Source organism: Panicum virgatum, chromosome 8K (genome assembly GCF_016808335.1).
Source record: "Panicum virgatum strain AP13 chromosome 8K, P.virgatum_v5, whole genome shotgun sequence".
In the NCBI taxonomy this organism is placed as follows: Eukaryota; Viridiplantae; Streptophyta; class Magnoliopsida; order Poales; family Poaceae; genus Panicum; species Panicum virgatum.
In genome coordinates, this window is record NC_053143.1 from 5,342,011 (window position 1) to 5,361,564 (window position 19,554).

The following is a 19,554-nucleotide window of genomic DNA, read 5'->3' on the forward strand; positions in this document are numbered from 1 at the left end:
TCAAATACATATAATTACTTTTGTACATTTATTTGGCTTAATGAATAAATTCTTCCATTTGTTCAAATTGAACGAATTCTAGTTCCATCTTACTTTTCTATATTTATTTGCCTTAAATATACAAACTCAAGATATCCACATTCAAATATATATGTATCCTTCCTTTTGTATATTTGACTCTTTTATCTCATTTGCACATTATACCATCCCACACAAATCAAGTAGGCTTAAATTAAATCCACCTGTTGTATCACATTATACATCCCTTTTTTACTTATTGCCTAATGGGAGAGATAATTATTTGGTAGTTGATCGGGTATTTTGGGAAAACCCGCAACGCACCAAGTTCCTAAAGGGCTAATTCTTGTTTCAAATCTTGAAGTAATGCCGAAGTTGCTGTCCATCCCCAACAAATTAGTCTCGCTAGCCGCGCCCTAAGAGGATCATTGAATCGATAACATAGATAGCATAGATAGCCGAATTTTGCACTATATATAGATTCCAAGATGCGGCATCCACTCAGTTCCCGACCCGAATGCCTTGGGCTACTATTCACGAACGAATCTTAGCTCCGACAAGATATATGAACTCAAGATATCAACTATCAAATACTCCCTCCATCCCAAAATAAACGCAATTCTTTGACTCTTAGATATGTACCCCAATGATTCATGTCGCAATAACTAATCTTATTGTTAGTACATTAAAAGTACCATTTATACACTCCCTCCATTCTAAATTTGTGCAAACATGAAATAATTCGTTTGACTTTTACTAACAAAAAAATTGTGCAAACTTAGTCACCAAAGTTGCAAAAAAACAGACCATGAATTTTTTAAACAAAATTTGTGCCATGATTCATGGACAATTGCAAAAAAACAACAGACCACGAACCGGCGGCCTGCGCGGGAAAAAGCCCGCCAGGCCAAAAAACCTCCGACAGCACAATTACTGTAATACCCATGTGGTCACCAAGTTTAGAATACCATGGGGGGTGGGCAAACTGGTAATTTCTCAACCGCAGTACCCCCACTATATATAGATTCCAAGATGCGGCATCCACTCAGTTCGCCCAAACCCTAGCCCCAACCAAGCCGCCGCCGCCGCTTCACAAAATGCAAGGGAGACGCGGAGGGAGACGCGGCCGAGGGCGAACCCCGGCGGCGCCGTGCTCGCGGAGGGAGACGCGGCCGAGGGCGAACCCCGGCGGCGCCGTGCTCGTGGAGGGAGACGCGGCCGAGGGCGAACCCCGGCGGCGCCGTGCTCGCGGAGGGAGACGCGGCCGAGGGGTGCATCTCGCGGAGGGAGGTCGTCCAGGGAGCTGCAGCCGTGTACGTGTGCCTCCTCGTCACCACCGCTTCAAGGGCTTCTCCGCCACTACGCCGTCGTCCTTGACTGCTAGGCTTCAACGGCTTCAAGTGCTAGCAGACGCAGCAATCTCTGAGAGGTAAACAAAATAGGCCCATGTTCTTGCCTTATGGTCTTGATTATTCTAGGGTTTGCTTTACTTATACTTGTTAATCTGCACAGAAATTTGTGAAGAATTAGATGCATATGTTCTTGCCTTATTCAGTTCGTGCCTTGTGGTCTTGATTATTCTAGGGTTTGATTATTCAGTTCGTGCAGTACAAAAAGATTAGTTGCATATGTTCTTGCCTTACGGTATTTTCTCAATCAGATGCATGTGTTCGTGCAGTACAAAAAGATTAGATGAATATGTTCTTGATTATTGTAGGGTTTGCTTTACTGATACTTGTTAATCTGAGCCCATGTTCAGTTCGTGCAGTTCCGTATGCTAATTTGGTTGTTCCTATTTCCTAGTATAAACCAGTTCATGGCTAGTTTCGTCTTTTGCATATGTGTATTTTGAATTTGTGGGGAATCTGCACAGAAATTTGTGAACAAAACTTTAGGCACACATGTTCAGAAGGTTTACACATGGCTAATTTCAATTAGATTCATATTGCTGTTTTACATAAATATTTATTTACGACTTCTCTGAAGCATTTCAATTTTGAATTAAATTTACTGGTGCATTGATACTTTGTTTATAAATGTTCTTATCATGTCAGCAAGGATTAAATGTCCAAGGACCCTAGCCCGATGACGACGGAGGGACAGAGGAGACCACATGGAGGTCAGATAACAACCATGTCCTTGTTTACTTTTGAATTCCAATTGAATTCTTGTCTCCACATGTATTGCTGCTACAAAAATAATAATCTGTTGTCCATGTTTTCTTTTATCCAAGGACATGCACTACATCCATATGAACAAGAGCGCCTCCGACAATGTATGGCCAACAGTGCTAGGCTTCGGGAACTTGGAGTTTCTGGTTTTTCCAGCATATTTCCAAACAATAGTGGCACTGCTGTAAACAAGAAAAATGCAAAGCATAGAGATAATGAAGACTCTGGATCTGAGTATGATCCTTCACAGGATGATACTGATCAAGGAGATTTGATTGGTGATGACAATGCTAAGATGCTCATTCCTCCACCTTGTTAAGCCTTAACTTGTTTTCTTCCTAATGCAATATATCAGTCTCCCCAGTCTGTTCACAAATCAATGATTACATTGTACTAGGGAACTAAGGAGAAGGCTCCCAAGCAAACTTCCAAAGAAAGATCAAATGTATTTCCTGGAGTGAGGTTTCGGTCTCGTAAGAGGGTTTTTGCAGATCAAGCACCTACTAGAGTTACAAGGTCAAAGTCAAGCATCACCCAACCTGATACAAATCTGACACCAAGTAATATCCATGTGCCACCTCCATCCGAGCCTAATGATGGCACCCAAGCTGCTTTGGAAGGCAATTTCTGTTACCATGTTTCTTATTACTGTTCTTGCTTGAATTACATGAATGCAATCTGACTTGTCAATATTTTTAAGATGACGGGCCTGGTCAGCAAGCTGACAGCACCAACATCACCAATGGAGGCGATGCGATTCCACGTCATAATGGAAGCCCCAACCGGAAGAATGAAGGTGCTGTTTTTTTACTATCATTCTGTTAGATTTGATCCACAAATTGATTGCATTCTTACTGCCTGCAATTTTTAGATGGATCTACCCAGCATGATGACAACACCATTGCTGGTGATGGAGTTGATTGCATTACCCATCTAGATGGACACGACTAGATGACCACCGAAGGTGAGCGTTTGTTCATTTATTTGCCATATAGCATATTTCCTTGTTATTTTGGTTGCTGATTGCAAATGGTTTGTTTGATGAATGACCATCTCACTAATTGCAACTTCTATGTGCATTTACATCACGGAGAAGAGCCATGGGACCGAGGAGTAAATATGGGACATGGTCTCCAGAGGTTGACCCGAGCTCATGGTGCCAAACTGCCAGTTGTCATAACTGAAGGGAATATAAGGCCCTTGGAACCTAAGATTGCTGCAATGTATGCCACTGAATGCAACATTGCAGTCAGGAATCATATTCCTGTGTTCAAGCACTGGAAAGAATACAAGAAGCACCCTGCGCTGTTTGAGCTGTTTTTGGGAAGACTACGTGTAAGTACCTTGCCCTAAATTAATTGCAATTGCCTTTCTGGACTACAATTATATTCGCATTATACTCCTAGATGTGGGCAAATGGTAATTGCACCTTATTCAATTATTTTTCACTAGAATCTGGAAATGTAAATGTGACTGTACATTTTTAACTGCTGGATTTTAGAAATGAATTTTAGTTACTGTAATTTCTTATTGCAAGCTGTTCATTCCTTGTGTTAGTTGCAAAATTTCTTATACATGTTTGAACATATGGATAGGCAAAGTTTGACATCGACACAAGTAATGAAGTAGTCAGAAAGGGTTGCTTGGAGATGATGCAATCTGCAGTTCGCCAACAGCGATACAAGCTGAAAAAAGATTTCTTTGATTCTGTTCCTCTACATCTGGTTAGGAAAACTTCTCCTGTAAAAGTGATGAGTAATGAACAGTGGATTGACCTTGTGGACTCATGGATGACCCCCCAAAAAATGGTATTTTCCAGAAAACAGGACTCTATGCTTGTACATGCTAATCTTTCACGTTTCTTACATGTATTGTCTTTTGATGTAGGTGGCAAGTTGAAAGAACAAAGAGAATCGAGATGATGTAAAGTTCCACCAAACAACTGGCTCCTGTAGCTACCCAGTTTATGTAGAAAAAAAATTGGTAAGTTAGCTATGTTAATATGCACTTTATTTATTATGCTGCTGTCTCATATATAGCTGCTGTACCAAGTCATGTGTACTTATAGCTGCTGTACCAAGTCTACTTGTAGTTGCTGTACCAAGTCATGTCTACTTATAGCTGCTGTACCAAGTCAGTTTAATATGCACTTTATTTATTATGCTGCTGTCTCATATAAAAAGTTAGTCATGTCTAAGCTTACAGAATTCTAGTTCCATAAGATGCTAGGACCATTAGTTCTTGCTGCACCAATATAAATGTCTACTTGTTGTTCTTCAATTTGTTGCTATATTGCTTCAAAATAATGTTTTAGGTGTGACCAAGTATACCACCATGTAAATGTTGTTTGCAGAGAGAAGATGAGTACAAGGATAAAGAACTTGATGCTGTTGATTTGTTTAAGATGTGCCACTACAGCAACAAAAAGAAAGGATACACGCCCACTGTACAATCTGCTATTGTAAGACAACATCTAATTGTGCTTTTCAGAGATGCTTATTTTCTAATTTCTTGTGATCATAAACCAGTTTTCTATTGTTTGCTGCTTTCATCTTTGCTAGACTCAAATGGAAAATCAGTTGGCTGCACCAACAGAAGATGGACAACCCAAGTCTGCAACCCAAGTTGTCAGTGTTGTGCTTCATCAAAACACAAAAACCAATCACTTCCTTCGGAATGTGGGCAACCAGGTTACAAAGCGAAGGACTACACTACAAAATGTGCAAGCAGAATTGGAGGTGGAGAAAAGAACCAATTCTGAGCTTCAGTCGATCGTCAAGAACCAGCGTGAAGAAATGGATGGTTTGAAAAATCAAGTCCAGGGAACAGAACAAGCAAGGATCAAAGACCAAGAGGAGAACCGGAAGAAGCAAGCTGAGTTGGAGAAGAAAATTGAGCTGCTGCTAAGCCAAAATGGACAAAGCTGAGCATATGGTGGTCTAATCTGGTAGCTTTTGGGTGGCCTTCATATTTTGCGGAGTTATCTTGATGAATACTATATTTTGTTGTTGCTGGTTATTTGCCTTGGAAAACTGTATGGCTTCAACTCTAGATTCTGGACAAATGGAACTATCTTTTGCTGAGCATGTGGATTCTGGAATGTTATTATTTTGCTGAGTTGTCATGTGAATTTTGGATAAATCTTGTTATTATGGCTGTGATGTGAATTTTGGATTAATCTTGTTTTGATTAATAATTTTGGGCTAAAATCTTATTAGTTGATTATTAATATTGGGCTGAAATTTTGTGAGCTGATAATTAATTTAGGCCTCAAATCAGGCCCAACTTGGTGGCCCACTTTGAATTCAGCCCATCAACTCATGGGCTGTGTAGCTGATGTCAGCAGCCACGACATTTGCCACGTCGATTGCCACGTCAGCCTAACTTTCCATGTCAGCAGCCATGTCACCGTCCACGTCAATTTACATGTTATCACTGCCATCCATGTCATCACCATGTCAGTAGCCACGTCATCCTCCATGTCATCAATGTGTGACATGGCAATTGAATCTGTGACGAAAATTATACTGTTCGTGACGTTAATTTTCGTCATAGAAAACGGGCTTGGGCTGGGTTTCCGGGGGCCCGGAGACATACCATGACGATTTCAAAACGTCATGGATTGAGCAATCTATGACGAAAATTTAAGGAACGTCACGAGGTGTGATATGTGACGCTCAATACATGACGTTATTTGAGATCGTCATAGATACTGTTTTATGACGGTTTTTCAGTGATCTGTGACGAAATCCAAACGTCATGGATCAACAGATTTTTTGTAGTGGGAGTTTTCATGCCAAGTATCCTTGATGGCATACGATTAATTAAATGAGTAGCAGTCATCACTGCCTCACTCCATAGAAACTTAGGCACATTCATTGTATACATAAGTGAGCGAGCCACCCCTAGTAGATGTCGATTCTTCCTCTCAGCTACTCCATTCTGTGGGGGTGTATTGGGGCATGACGTCTGATGTAATATCCCTTCTTTACAGAGAAAAGATCTAAATTCCGTGTTTACATACTCTGTTCCATTATCACTTCTGATAATCTTCACATGAGTATTAAACTAGTTCTTTACGTATGCACAGAAATCCTTAAAGCAGTCTAACACTTCATTTTTATGCTTCATAAGGTATAACCAGGTCATACGAGAATAACAATCAATATATGAAACAAAGTATTTTACCCCGCTCACCGAGACAACAGGGGATGTCCATACATCTGAATGAACAAGCATGAAAGGACTTTCACTTTGTAAACCTTGAGTCACATAGGAGGTTCTAGTATGTTTCCCAAATTCACATGCATCACAGACTAATTTCTGTTTGTTCACTTTACTCATTTCATAAGGAAACATTTTACTCATAACATCAAAAGATATATGCCCCAGCCGGCAGTGTAAGAGCATTACTTTTGCTTCTTCTTCACCAGCCACTGCAGATAGTGCAAGACATACTGCTTCATCAGTTCTTCTCCGATCAAGATACCAGAGTCCATTATGACGAACCCCAGTTCCAAGTTTTTTTCCAGTCTTCCTTTCCTGAATTATACAATTTTCACGATCAAGAAATATTTGACAATCCAATTGATCAACCAAAGAACTTATTGAAACTAAATTGACTCCAAAGGAAGAAACATATAATACTGATGATAAGGTTATAGATGGTGTGCATTTTACTGTGCCAACTCCTTTAATGGGTTGAAATGTCCCATCAACAGTTTGAATTGTTTCCCTATATGAGCTCGGATATAACTTATATGATGCAAATTGACTTGACCTGCCCGTGACATGTTTTGATGCCCCAGAATCTAATATCCATCTTGAATTGCATTTTTCCATGGAAATTAAAGCATTATTTTTTATACCTGGGTCCAAATCGTCAGTTGAAGTTGACACTGCACCTTGATCATCAGACGTTGAGTCATTCTTATTCTCCTTCAACTTTCTCAACTCTTTTATTTCTGAAGCTGAAATTGTGATTTGATCTTCATCTCCCTCAGGTATAGCAACATTAGCTCTATAACCTCCTCTCCTTCCTCCATGGCTTCCACTTCCTCTCATAACATGTCTATCACTGCTTATTCCTCTCCCACGATAAGGCCTTCGTTGTTGAGGACAATCTCGACTCAGATGACCTTGCTCTCCACAATTATAGCATGTTCTACTTTCTTGTGTCCTTGTCATCACAAAAGCTAGAGGAGGTGGAGATGAAGTATCACCTTTTATCAACTTCAATCTAGTCTCTTCTTGTGCCATTGCAGCTACGGCTTCTTCAAGACATGGAAGACTGGATTGATGAAACATACTAGCACGCCTTGCCTCAAAATCTGGATTCAGGCCTCTCAAGAATTGAAGAACCCTTCTTTTTTCTATCCATTTCTTTATCCACACTACACATTCAGTGTGTGGTAACTCAATAGGATCAAAATGATCCACATCAGCCCACAGCCGCTTCAAAGCTGCAACATAATCCATCAAGGAAAGCTCCCCCTGCTTCATAGTACTAATTCTGTCCTCAGTCTCAGCTAATAGCATCACATTACCAGCTCCTGAATACATCTTTGACAAGGCCTCCCATATTCCAGCTGCACTCGTGATAGTATCCACGGAGCCTGCTATGGTAGGAGATAAAGAGCTCAACAACCATGCAGCCACCAGAGAGTTTATAGCCTCCCATGTTTTCCAGTCATTGCTTGACTTGTCTTTTGGCTCAATCGATTCTCCGGTGACAAAACCTTCAAGTCTCTTTGCCTTTAGTAATAATATTGCCCTTCTTGACCAAGGCAAGTAGTTCCTAACGCCTTCCAATTTAATGTCATTTGGCATTAGCTCAATTTTCTGGACAGGTTCCATATATGATACAACTTCCTTGCTTGAAGATGGAGCCTCATCTTTCTTCGCTGTAAGCAGTTCCACCAGCTTCCCAAGAACTTGCTCAATGCCTTGTTGTTCCCCCATTCTGCTCAATCAGCACAAGCTCCAGCCACTTCTATGCTGCCTGAGCTGTCCCTCTGCTTCGTTGCCTCTTCTGGTGCTTCCACACTTGCCTGCAGCTGCAGCCAAGATCACACCACCACCAAACCAATCAGACTACTCTCTGGTGTAGAACGGAGAAAATCGTTGCCAAACTCTCTGCTCCTCTGCTGCCTATTCCTCCTGATTTCTGCTCTTGCTCAATGCTGCCGTCACACCACCAGCCACTCGCCCGTCAGGTCTCCTTCTCGAGCGTGTGGAGCTCAACCTCAAGCTGAATCCTCTTCGTTCTCCTTCTCGACTCCTCCGCGGCTCTTCCCTGCACAACATCGCCGCCTGCCTCCCTGCGGCCTCCTCCTCGCTCCTTCCTGCACAGCACCGCGCGCCTACCACCACCAACAGCTGTCGCTGCCGCCGCCGCACCGGGTCCACTTCCTCCGGCGCTGCCACCTCGGGAAGCCTGCTCGGCCGCCTCAAGATCCACCACGACCCGCACGAGCTCCCGCGCTGCTCCCCCTGCGCCGCGACCCCCTGCGCAGATCCGTCGGCCGTCTTCCTCGCAGGCACCTTCTCAGCTGCACCGCGTGCGCCGACTCGTCGCCGCCACCATCGCCTCCTCAAACACTGGCTCTGGTACCATGTGGAAGTTTGTAGAATGTGAGTTGAGGTCGGTTCGGACAGACCGAACTCACCTGCCCCTCTCTCTTTTATTAGCATTTATGCATTTGAGTCCTTACAAAGTTTTCTAATAGCGCACACACATACATACATACCAACACAACTCTTTGATCATAACCATATCATGTTCCTCTATTTCGTTCCCAGATTTCTATACACTATGCTATTGTGTTTTGCCATAGAGAAACCATTATATAGGAGGCCAGCAGGTAGAGTGGAGTTATTCTGGTAGTGGTAGGTGCATTTTGTTAATGCATTCACTTCTCCAAACGTTAATATCATGCACAGCAGATCTCATCAACAGCCTACAAAACCATGTACCTAAGTACCTGCTATAAGGTGGTAGATCCCAAAAACTAATGACTGATAAGTGCATGCAACTGGGGGCACTTACAACACGTTTCCATAACTTATTTCCATGTATCATGGCATGCTCGATCACTATGTGAAGTTATTGGAATTGTGATGTGTGAGCAAATTGTTTGAGTTATATCTATTTGTACCGGAAAAGAGACACTTTTCGGTGACAAAATACCATACAGCTGCAACTTTATTTGTTCTCCTAAAACTGAAATTGTGTCACGTTACTGGGTCAACATGAGATAGAGCTAAAAGAGAATAACTTATGTTATAGACATTAGAATCTTACAAGGTGTTTGGTTCAATGAGTGATAACGTAAATGAAAATGGAATCAAATAACACTATAATAGGAAGATTGCGATTCCAGTTTGGAATTGGAAATGGAACAGATAACATCAGTAAAAAACAAACATGTGTAATGGTAGTGCATACCCTCTGTAATGAGGTTGGGTTACATTTTAGAGAGCCAAACACTATGTTAGTTTTATAAGTTGTTTCCATTCTACCACCAGCTAGTGCATATAACAATATGCTATCTCTCTGCTCACACTGGTTGGAGATCGGATGATCCTTCATCCTCTACTGAAGTAATTTTACAGAGTATAACCTTCATCACTGTAAATTATTGTTCTAGTCCTTTGATATACCATCACCTCAGATCCATATGGTTCTATGGTGATATCCGAGCTTCTGTTGCCTTTCTATCCGGATGATGCCCATATCAAATAATGGAGGGATAAGTCCAAGCATAGTCAGGAATTTGAATTTTAGTAAATTGAGTCCACCCCCTACATTCTACATTGCTCCTAGACAGACCCTAATGCAAGGTACTCATATCTTTAGGAACTCTTTTGTGCTCATCCCGCTGATTTGTACTTCCGCGTTGCCTCCAATTCCTGTTGCATCCTAACCAACGTCTCCTTGGTAACTCTTTGGACATTTATCATCCCCTCCCTTCTTCCTCTGTTGTCTATACTCTATACTACTATCGGGCTTTTTTGTTTTGCCAAAATGAAACAACTATATAGGATACCGGTTAGAGTTGAATTAATCTAGTTGGTGAATCTGTCTATGCATTATATTCATTTCTCCACATGTTGAAATCTTGCACTGAAGATATGATCAGCAGCACTGCAAATATACACCCCGAGTCCCCGACAAGTTTGTGACAAGTGAAGAAAGCAAACCTTGTGCACTGGGATAGAGAGAACGTAGACAGTCCGGGCCTTAGGGATCTTGAATCCGCAATGAGGTCATTTATAACCTGGTGCGTTGGGACAGAGAGAAGGTAGCAACTTTTGAACGTCATCATCTGCTCATGAATGAGGAATGGAAGCACTAGAGCAACCCTCCAATGCAAATTGGATTCACCTCCATTTCCTCTTCAATGCCAATCATTTTGGTGCTGGCTCTGGCTCATTAATTAGAAGGGGACGGGGAAATCTTATATGGCTTACATGTATTTTATTTCCTCTTGCTTCCTATATCCTCTTGGCTCATGGATCGTCAGGGGTTCGATCTGAAGCTCCAGTACTGTGGAGCGGGAAAAGGATTGACGCCATGGTGAGCAGCAAAAATGATTGGCTTGGCAGCGGATCCAAGTTTCATCAACCGGTTCAAATCATCTCATATGACATATGTAACCTTAATCTAAGGAAACAACAATGCAGGCAGGATATATATAGCTTTGTATGTGCAAAAAGAAAAGATCTTTTAGAGCAGTAGCTAGCTTTCCACATTCGCTAGAATGTCGGTGCGCAACGGCTACTCCAGGCATGGCCAGACCAAAATTTCTATCCCCACAACTGCTCAAGTTTGCATAAGACCGCGCTATAGTTTCCATGTACTAGAAGTGTGTTGTCATATATCCACAAAGCCACAGACTGGATATGGGGAATCTAAACACAATAACTGAACTCCAACTATTTGCCGCGCAAAATGGAGATTGCATTAGCCTACCTTTGGCTGCTTGGCATCACAAAAATCGATTCCTATAATCTACAAGGAATTGTCCTCCTCCAATAACTAACATGATCACACATGTTGATGTTTGTGAATATTCATCTCACATATAGGTCCACCAACTGGTACATCCAAGGATGTTCTATCTGAATATTGGTCCCGGTAAGAACATGCATGGGTAATAATCATTGTGAACATGTGTGGTAATTCCCTTGGTGGAAAAAAATGTTGTGTTGATTCTCTCGACGCAACAATTCTAACATTGCCTCAGGTTTAGATTACAAAAGATATCATCTCTGCAAGTCTTCAAGGGTGTCAGCCAGAATTGCTCCAGCCAAGAGCACTCGATCGGTTCTCCTGAATGAACACAAGAAAGAGTTGTAAACTGGGTGTTTTGGTGCTGTGCATGAAGGACCGGACAGGCGACCAGAGGGGGGTGAATGGGAGCCGATAAAAATTCTCCGAGAGAACAAGGCCTATGTCCCGAATTCAACCCGACACACCTCTCTTCTAACCGCCAAAGCGACACACGCCAACAAATGACGAGTTCACCCTAGGAACGGCTAGGAAAAGCTCTACGCAAAGAGAAAGCAAGCGAAAGCAATCTCTTGAGTCAAACACAGCACAAAGCGGAAATGCCGATTTATCAAAGCGCCGGAAAAACTTTTCTCAAAAGACTTGCAAAATATATTTCTTCACTAAGCATGTAAAAGGTTAGACCCAAAATGCGAGATCAAATACTCATTATTTAAAATAACTAAGCATGCAGAGAGTCTATTATCGAATAGCAAGATCTGAACTAAGCAAACACTGATTTCCAAGCACAAGAGCTAAAGCACTAGCTAATCATATGACAAGAGAATAATTCTTGCTAGTGCAGTCAGTCAACAGAGACAAATGAGAGGCAATTAAATTGCTCTCGGCCAGCACATGAAGGAACTAGAAGCAAGCAAATTTTCCAACCAAAACAGCTAACAGAACATGCAAGAGTTAATAGAAAAGCAAGTAAAGTTATCGGCCATGACAAGCAGGAATTGATTAAACAAAGGAAGCTTCACTGTATTATGAAAGTGACATTCCAAATCATGTGACAGGAATTAAAATCAAGCTTTGCTAGTGCTCTGAATCGAACTTGCAATACACTCTGCAAAACATAAACCTGCTCACCTATGCATGCTGTGCTTGTTGACCAGTCGAGCTGCCTAACCTTGTGGGCAAAAAATCGAGCAGCCTGCGTGCGGTGGATGGAGTTGCCGATGCCGAGCTCCTGCTGCTGCCTAGTCGATGTGCCTCTGATCCCCAACACAGGAAGACAAAAATTACCTGCGCGCCTAGGCCCTTGGTCGCTGACCCTGCTGTGCACACGCTCGCTGGCCGCCTGCTGCCTTCCTGCTGGTGCTGCGCATGAGCTGCTTGTGCTGTGTGCGTGCTGGCTCTTGTTCTTCTTGCTTGCTGCAGCGCGCACTCCAAAAAGGGCCAAGGCCCCCTGCACCAGCGCCAAGAACAAACAGAGAGAAAACAAGAATTCCAGCAGAAAAACAAGATCACAGAGACAACGAATTGAATCGATTCAAAAGCCCAGAGGGCACTAGGAGGGAAGGGCCTCCTTTCCCATGAATCCGTGATACAAGCTCTCAAAATTCCATCTCCAAATCCTAACCCTAGAGGAAGAAAAAGGGGAGGAGAAGAGGAACGGGAGAGGGGCAGGAAGGGGGCGACGGGAGAGGGGCAGTGCCGACCATCCAGGCACCCCAAGAAACAGATCATCCTCCTCTCATCTTATTTTCCGGTCTCCTCTAAAAGACTAAACTATCCCTAGAGCTGAAAATAAACTAGAAGGCTTGTAGGGGCAAAACCGGAAAAGACACATTGAAGACCATCCAACGGCTGCGACGACTTGGAGATATTTGCTTCGACCCGACACAATTACTCTGATGTCGCCACGCGTCCTTCTGGAATCTTCAGAGGGGGCAGTTTTTGGAAAACTGGCGAAACCGAGTCGGGGGCGGTTTTGAGAAAACTGCCAAAACTCCACGCGCGGGAAGATTCCCGCCTCCACGCCGTGGCCCTAGACGCCGTTCCCGCCTCGGTCTTCTGACGGCCCTAAACGCCGCCCGACGCCCGTCACCTCCTCGCCCGCAGCGAGGCCCTAGACGCCGTCGACGCCCGTTTCTCCACCAGCACCGAGACCGACGCCCGTGACTCCACGATTTAGCGTCTTCAACCGCCGTCCGCCAGCTTGGTTTTGTGGCGCAAACCAAGAAACCCGCCATCCACCGGCACTTGCGCCCTTAATCCAGGAGTGGATGCCACAACTGCCGCCCGGCCCGAGCTCCGGTCCCGGCTGCCTTTCACCGCCGTCCACCGCACGGTCCATTGGCCACAGCTCCTCCACGGCAGCTCTCCGTCGACACTCGACGCCCGTGTACTTGCAACCAAAGACCAAGTAACCGATCACACCGCACGGTTGACAATTCACTCATCACAGCCAGGAGAGGGTACTCAGCATTCCTCAGTGCAAATGCGAGGCAGCGCGTTTTCTGTAATTTATTCCTTTCTTATACTCAATGCTAAGACAAACTGGAGAGTAGGATCAGCTGAGCTATTTTCACGCCATCCATCATACCTACATGACCCCGGTGCATGCGTGCGCCATCCCACACGCAGATCGTGCTGCGCACCGCTAGCCATGACGTGGAGATGTCAAGGCCGTCACAAGATGCGGTCGGGAGGATGCTAACCCAAGCTGAGCCCCAGACGCTAACAGATTTAGCAAACATGAGCGGGATCGTATCGTAGGATTACAACGTTGCTTTCAGAGAGTAGCCTCACAACACTCTGAAGGACGGTGACCCTGGAACCTACTACTTGCTTGTTTCCATGTGCATCCTATTCCCATTTCCCATGAGGCCGCTCGCGGAGGACTTCCAATTCTAGCCATTCCCTCCCATTCTCCTACGCATTGGATTTTAGATTGTTGTTCAGTTTACCAGAAGTTTAATTTGCTGGGGCTTGGTGTGCAAAGTATGAAACGACATATATTATATGCAGAGGGCGGAGGAGAGCCACATGAATCTAGTAATGATGGCGGAATCTTGGTAGAGGTTCATAGTGTGATGGTGTGCATTACTGCATTTACACTAGTGATCACACATATCCTGCCTTGTACGTTGTCCAAGTGGTGGATGCCTTCTATATGATCCATCTCCGCTCCATAAAAGCACATATTACAATGTTTCAAAGTTCCACAGCTTGAACAGTTCAAGTATTTCAAAACCATACCACAAGCTCCAGCTATTTGGTCCATAGATTCAAGGAAAAAGTCTAAATAACCCCCCGACGTATAATTAATTGAGGAGGTGATGCATGTAGTTGACCCTCGATATATATGTTGGGGGATCATATAGACTTTTTCCTAGATTCAAAAAGAAAGGATGAAATTTATATATAAGTGAACATGCAAGGTGTATATATTAGAGAATTTTTACAATGATTGGGAAAAAAATGAGAGACGTCCATCTGAACAAAATCGTATGGTGGTCGTGGTAGGAAGTACTTGGAAGTACCTAGACTAAAGTACCAGGTGCTATAAAAATGTGAGACCCAAGACCAAAAAGAGTGGAACCGAATACTAATTTAATTTAAATTTCCATAGATCAACGGCTAGAAAAAAATTTAAGAGAAAAGACTTTACAATAATTGTAACGAAGCTGTATATATTAAGGTTATTATTGCCCTCTCAGTAGACATGTCTCTACTAATGATCACATAATTAATCTTCATTGTAATTGATATCCGAAGTCTAATTACTTTCACACCCTAATTATTTGACCAGCATGTGGATCAATGGAATTGAATGACTCGCTACTATACAAAAACCTATCACTGCCGCTACACACATGCAGTTGCTTTGAAACCGGCCGGCAGTAATGATGTATCATTGCCAGTTCATGGCAGGGTTGATGCAACACACAAATCTGATCACAACTATGGATCCACCTTGATATCATGCTCCTCTCTCCTCATAAAAAGGGCTTGCTCCTTCCTTCTCTCAAAACATAATAAAAACCAATTGGGCACATGGCATTAATACAAGATTTACAGTGGTTGTTTTTAAAAATTCATACAGGAACAGAACCTCTTGTCCATAGCCTAAACACACATAAGCCCAGGAACATGCTTACCATTTCAGCTTAGTGTTGAGCTGTGGCACTATCAGTTCAGCAGTACTTATCAGTGATAAAGATTTATAATGGATACCAGTTCACCTCAAACTAGGATTAAGCTTGCCCAGGACAACAGTGGCTACAATTACGGAATAGTTGTCTTGTTGTGCCTTTTTCAGAAGGGAATGCAATGATACAAAGCTGCCACACAGACAGTGGCACATAGTATGGCACTACAACAGCAAGCAAGAAGAAAACCCACAAGCATCAACAACGGACATGACCACAGACACCCAGTGTATACAAAAGAGACCATGGCCACTGCTATGTCACTACTCACTAGAAGCTGGATGTGGACGGTCATGCAAGACAACGCCCCTCCAAAAAGAACACGCGATAAAATATCAAGGATGCCACTGTCATCTATCCACTTCATAAGTGAACCGAATTTGCACCTGGCAATACCAAAGGGCTTGGGTAGCCATGACAACACTCCCAACAGGGTAAGCTATGCCTGTAGATGCAGCCGCTGAACACAGATAGTTCTAACATTGCTTCAGGCCTAGATTACAAAAGATATCATCTGTAAATTAGATCTTCAAGGGTGTCAGCCAAAATCGCTCTGACCAAGAGCACTCGGCTCTCCAGAACGAAGTCAACGAACACAAGAAAAACTTGGAAACTGGGTGTTTTAGTGCTGTGCAAATGCTACAGCGCAGTTCTGTAATTTATACCCTTCTTATACTCAACACGCTAAGACAAACGGGAGAGGGGTAGCCGCACAATACTGATGGAAGGTGGCCCTCGAACCTACTACATGCTTAGCTCTTGTTTCCATGTGCATCCTATTCCCATTTGCCATCAGCCAGGCCACTCACGGAGGACTTCCAACTCTGGCCATTCCCTCCCATTCTCCTCCGCATTGGATTTTAGATTGCTGTTTAGTTTACCCCAGAAGTTTGCTGGGGCTTGGTGTGCAAAGTAGGGAAACGACATATATTATATGCAGAGGGCGGAGGAGGGCCGCATGAATCTATTAATGATGGCGGAATCGTGGTAGAGGTTCATAGTGTGATGGTGTGCATTGCTGCATTTACACTAGTGATCACACACATTGTAAGAGAAGTGGGCATTAGTACCGGGCGGAAACCCCTAGTTAGTACTGGTTCCTCGGCCAGTACCGTCCGATCGGTACTAAATAGCACATTTAGTACCGGTCACCAACACCAGCCGGTACTAAAGAAATTTTGGCGCAAAAAAATCAAGTCGCTTCTCCCGCTCCTCATCCTTCTCTCTCCTCTCGTTTTTCTTTCTTCCACTGTCTGCTTCGTTTTTCTCCTCTGCTCTTCAAAAGTCAATAATAGAGAAAAAAGATAAGCAGATGACGCACTACTACAAAAACAATTTGTAGAAACGTCCCGATTTTTTTCAGGGACGGACCAAAATTTCACCCATTGTTACAAATAGAACGGGGTTACTGTAGCATCCGACCCGCCCCTAGAAAAGCATTTTTAAGAGCGGGTCACCCCCTCACCCGCCCGAAAAAAATGTGCGTCATTTTTAGGGGCGGTTCATAGCGTCACCCGCCCCTAAAAAGAACATTTCTAGGGGCGGGCAACGCCATAAACCACCCCTAAAAATGGTGGCATTTGTAGGGGCGGGTCATGGCCTCACCTGTTCCTACAAATGCATTTTAGGGGCGGGTGATGGCATGGCCCGCACCTATAAATAGTTCCACACAAAAAAATCATTATTTTTTCATATGATCTCTGATGAAGTCAAATTTTATATCAAAATTGTAGAGAATGACGAGATTTAAAACTTTGTAGCTGATAACTTTTTCATTTAACATCATCTAGTGGTACCAAAAAATATTATTAGTTCTCTAATAGCTATAACTATATAGTATCTTATATAACTCAAGTCATACTTTGAGGTTTCCACAATCTTAACCTTTATATACACTAAAATATACTTGACATATTTTTTTTGTTTTTATAGTTCATAATAACCATAGTGTAGAAGTTTCACAATTTTTAATTTGTTTTGTTATATGTAAACAATTAAATAAATTTTTAGATAAAATAGAAAAATATTTTTAGGGGAGGGTGATGGCGTCACCCGCCCCTAAAAATGGATTTGTAGGGGCGGATGATGGCATCACTCGCCCCTACAAATCAATTTTCGAGTTAATATAAAAGAATAGCATATCTCATAGAGTCATAAGTAATTGTATAGTGTAGTGGTAAGGAAGGTACGCACGAGGCTGGAGGTCGGCGGTTTGAATCCAAGGTGATGCAAGTGTGTATGTTTCGTCAAAAAAATCGTGCTTGACACTACAGAGCTAGTGGTGCTGGTTGGTTGGCTAGAATATTTTTTCCTTTTTTCTTTTGCTATTTTTGATTTTTTTGAACCTTTTTTATTTTCTGGACAAGGATTTGTAGGGGCGGGCTATGGCATAACCCGCCCTTAGAAATCGATTTTTAGGGATGGGTTATGCTGTGACCCGCCCCTAAAAATCATTTTTAGGAGCGGGTAAAAAATGAAAGAATGGATTACATTTTTCATATGCTCTCCTCTTATAGATAGGACGAACAAAGAAGAAAGTTTTTCAATCACTTACTTCGCTCGCCTTTTTTTTACCAGTTTTTTAATGCAAATAGATTTAATCTAATAATTTCTTTTAGATTAATTCTTAGGTCTCGTTTGACCTGTGAAAAATCTCCTTTGTTGAAATTAAATGTTCCCAAAATTCCTAAAATAAAAAGAAAAAGTCCTAAACTAAGAATGGGAAGGAAGAGGGCTAGCGTATACTCTAAATTGATCATGCTCAAATCAGCCCTTCCTGGGGTTTTTGGGGTATTGTCTGTCCCGATAAATACAAAATTCTCAGAATAATATAATAAATAGGAGTAAAGAATTGATATACATGGAATTACAGAAGCAAATGCCAATGTACTAAAAAAAGAAAAAATATCTAATCTAAAGGACTCATTTTCTTTTTTAGGATTAAACAAAAGGATCTAAAGGATTACCCGCGCCTGAAAATAGCATTTTTAGCTGCGAAAACTAGGGGCGGGTACCGCATTCGTCCCTAAAAATACGATTTTACCCGTCCCTAAAAATTGTTTTTGCAGTAGTGGCGGTAGGAAGAAAACTGAGAGCAGAAAGAAAGGGATGAGGAGCCAAAAAGCTTCATTTAGATTACAACAGGAGACCCATGATTATAAGAAAAATTATATAATAGGAGAGACTCAATAGGGAAAGATTCAGTATTCAACTACATATCCAAAAATAAAAAAAATTAAAGATTTATGGCCGGCGCCGGCGCAGCCGTGAGTCCACTCACTCATCTGCAGGGAGCCTCGCGGAAAGGCTGCCAGCGCTGAGCCACGTCCGAGTCGCCAACCACCACCTCCGGCTCACGCAGCCAGTCGAAGCCCAGCGCCTTGCCCGCCGGCCGGTCGTTGAAGTTCCTGGCATCATGTGAACCCAAAGAAAATGCAAATCTCATCACCTAATCGGTCGCCGGTGGATCAGATTGGAGCTTCCAGAGAGAAACGTACATACCAGGAGAGCTCCCGCGGCCGTGGTAGGACTTGCCAAGGAAGCACAGACACTCCGTGCTGCTGGCATCGCAGTAGTTGCTCGGTGGCCAGATCTCCTCCTTGAAGCACAAGCCCCACGCGAAGGGCCCGGCGGGCGCCGTCGCCCACCCGCCGGACGTCTCGTGGGAGATATGCGCTAGGAACGCCAGTCAAGCCCACACGCTCCGCCGCTGCCGCCGCCATCGCCGCATGGCCGAGACCGCACGCTTCGCCGCCGTGGCCAGGCGCCGCGCGCCGGTGGCTCCGCCCGAGGGGCCATCCATCTACTCGAGAGAGAAGAAAAGGGAGAAAAGGAAGAAGGAAAGAGAGAAGAGAAAAGGAGAAGGGAAAGGATGAAGAGATAAACGCGGATGGTAGCGGGGAGGGTTCGGGGCGGATATCCGCAGGTTTCGGGTTCGGTTCTTGATTTTCACCCGTGGATTTGCGGGTTCGGGTACCTAAAGTTTTTTGGGTTTGGAGCAGATCCTGAATTGTACCCGCGGAGCTCCATTGGGCCCCAAAACTTCAGCCCACTAAAGGCCCATCTTGGAACCCTAGATATATAAAACCGAAATCCTTTCCTTTCCTCACCCACCCTCGAGCCCCCACCCTTCCCGACTCCCGTCCGGCCCCCC

General features: G+C 43.4%; 1 protein-coding gene, 2 long non-coding RNA genes and 1 pseudogene across 3 annotated transcripts; 2 read left to right on the forward strand and 2 right to left on the reverse strand.

Annotated features, from left to right (window-relative positions):
- Positions 1 to 1,311: 1,311 nt before the first annotated feature.
- LOC120646111 lies at positions 1,312 to 2,478 on the forward strand. The gene is made up of 3 exons (XR_005664280.1): positions 1,312 to 1,447; positions 2,073 to 2,137; positions 2,252 to 2,478. It is a non-coding gene; the product is annotated as an uncharacterized LOC120646111 (long non-coding RNA).
- Positions 2,479 to 3,308: 830 nt separating this feature from the next.
- LOC120645347 lies at positions 3,309 to 5,120 on the forward strand (annotated as a pseudogene).
- A 2,392-nt stretch (positions 5,121 to 7,512) lies between these two features.
- Positions 7,513 to 8,150, reverse strand: LOC120645348. Its single transcript, XM_039922147.1, has 2 exons — positions 7,639 to 8,150; positions 7,513 to 7,582 (listed from the first exon to the last, which is right to left on the reverse strand). The coding sequence occupies exons 1-2, from the start codon at positions 8,148 to 8,150 to the stop codon at positions 7,513 to 7,515; spliced, it is 582 nt and encodes a 193-aa protein (XP_039778081.1).
- A 2,979-nt stretch (positions 8,151 to 11,129) lies between these two features.
- On the reverse strand, positions 11,130 to 12,934 carry LOC120643678. The gene is made up of 2 exons (XR_005663099.1): positions 12,334 to 12,934; positions 11,130 to 11,523 (listed from the first exon to the last, which is right to left on the reverse strand). It is a non-coding gene; the product is annotated as an uncharacterized LOC120643678 (long non-coding RNA).
- Between the last annotated feature and the right edge of the window lie 6,620 nt (positions 12,935 to 19,554).

Excerpts from the sequence above, each read along its gene's own strand:
- LOC120645348 (XM_039922147.1), bottom strand. The coding sequence starts at position 8,150 with ATGGGGGAACAACAAGGCATTGAGCAAGTTCTTGGGAAGCTGGTGGAA. Across the intron at positions 7,583-7,638 it reads GTTGCAGCTTTGAAGCGGCT|TGTGGATAAAGAAATGGATA; the intron begins GTGGGCTGATGT and ends CTGAATGTGTAG.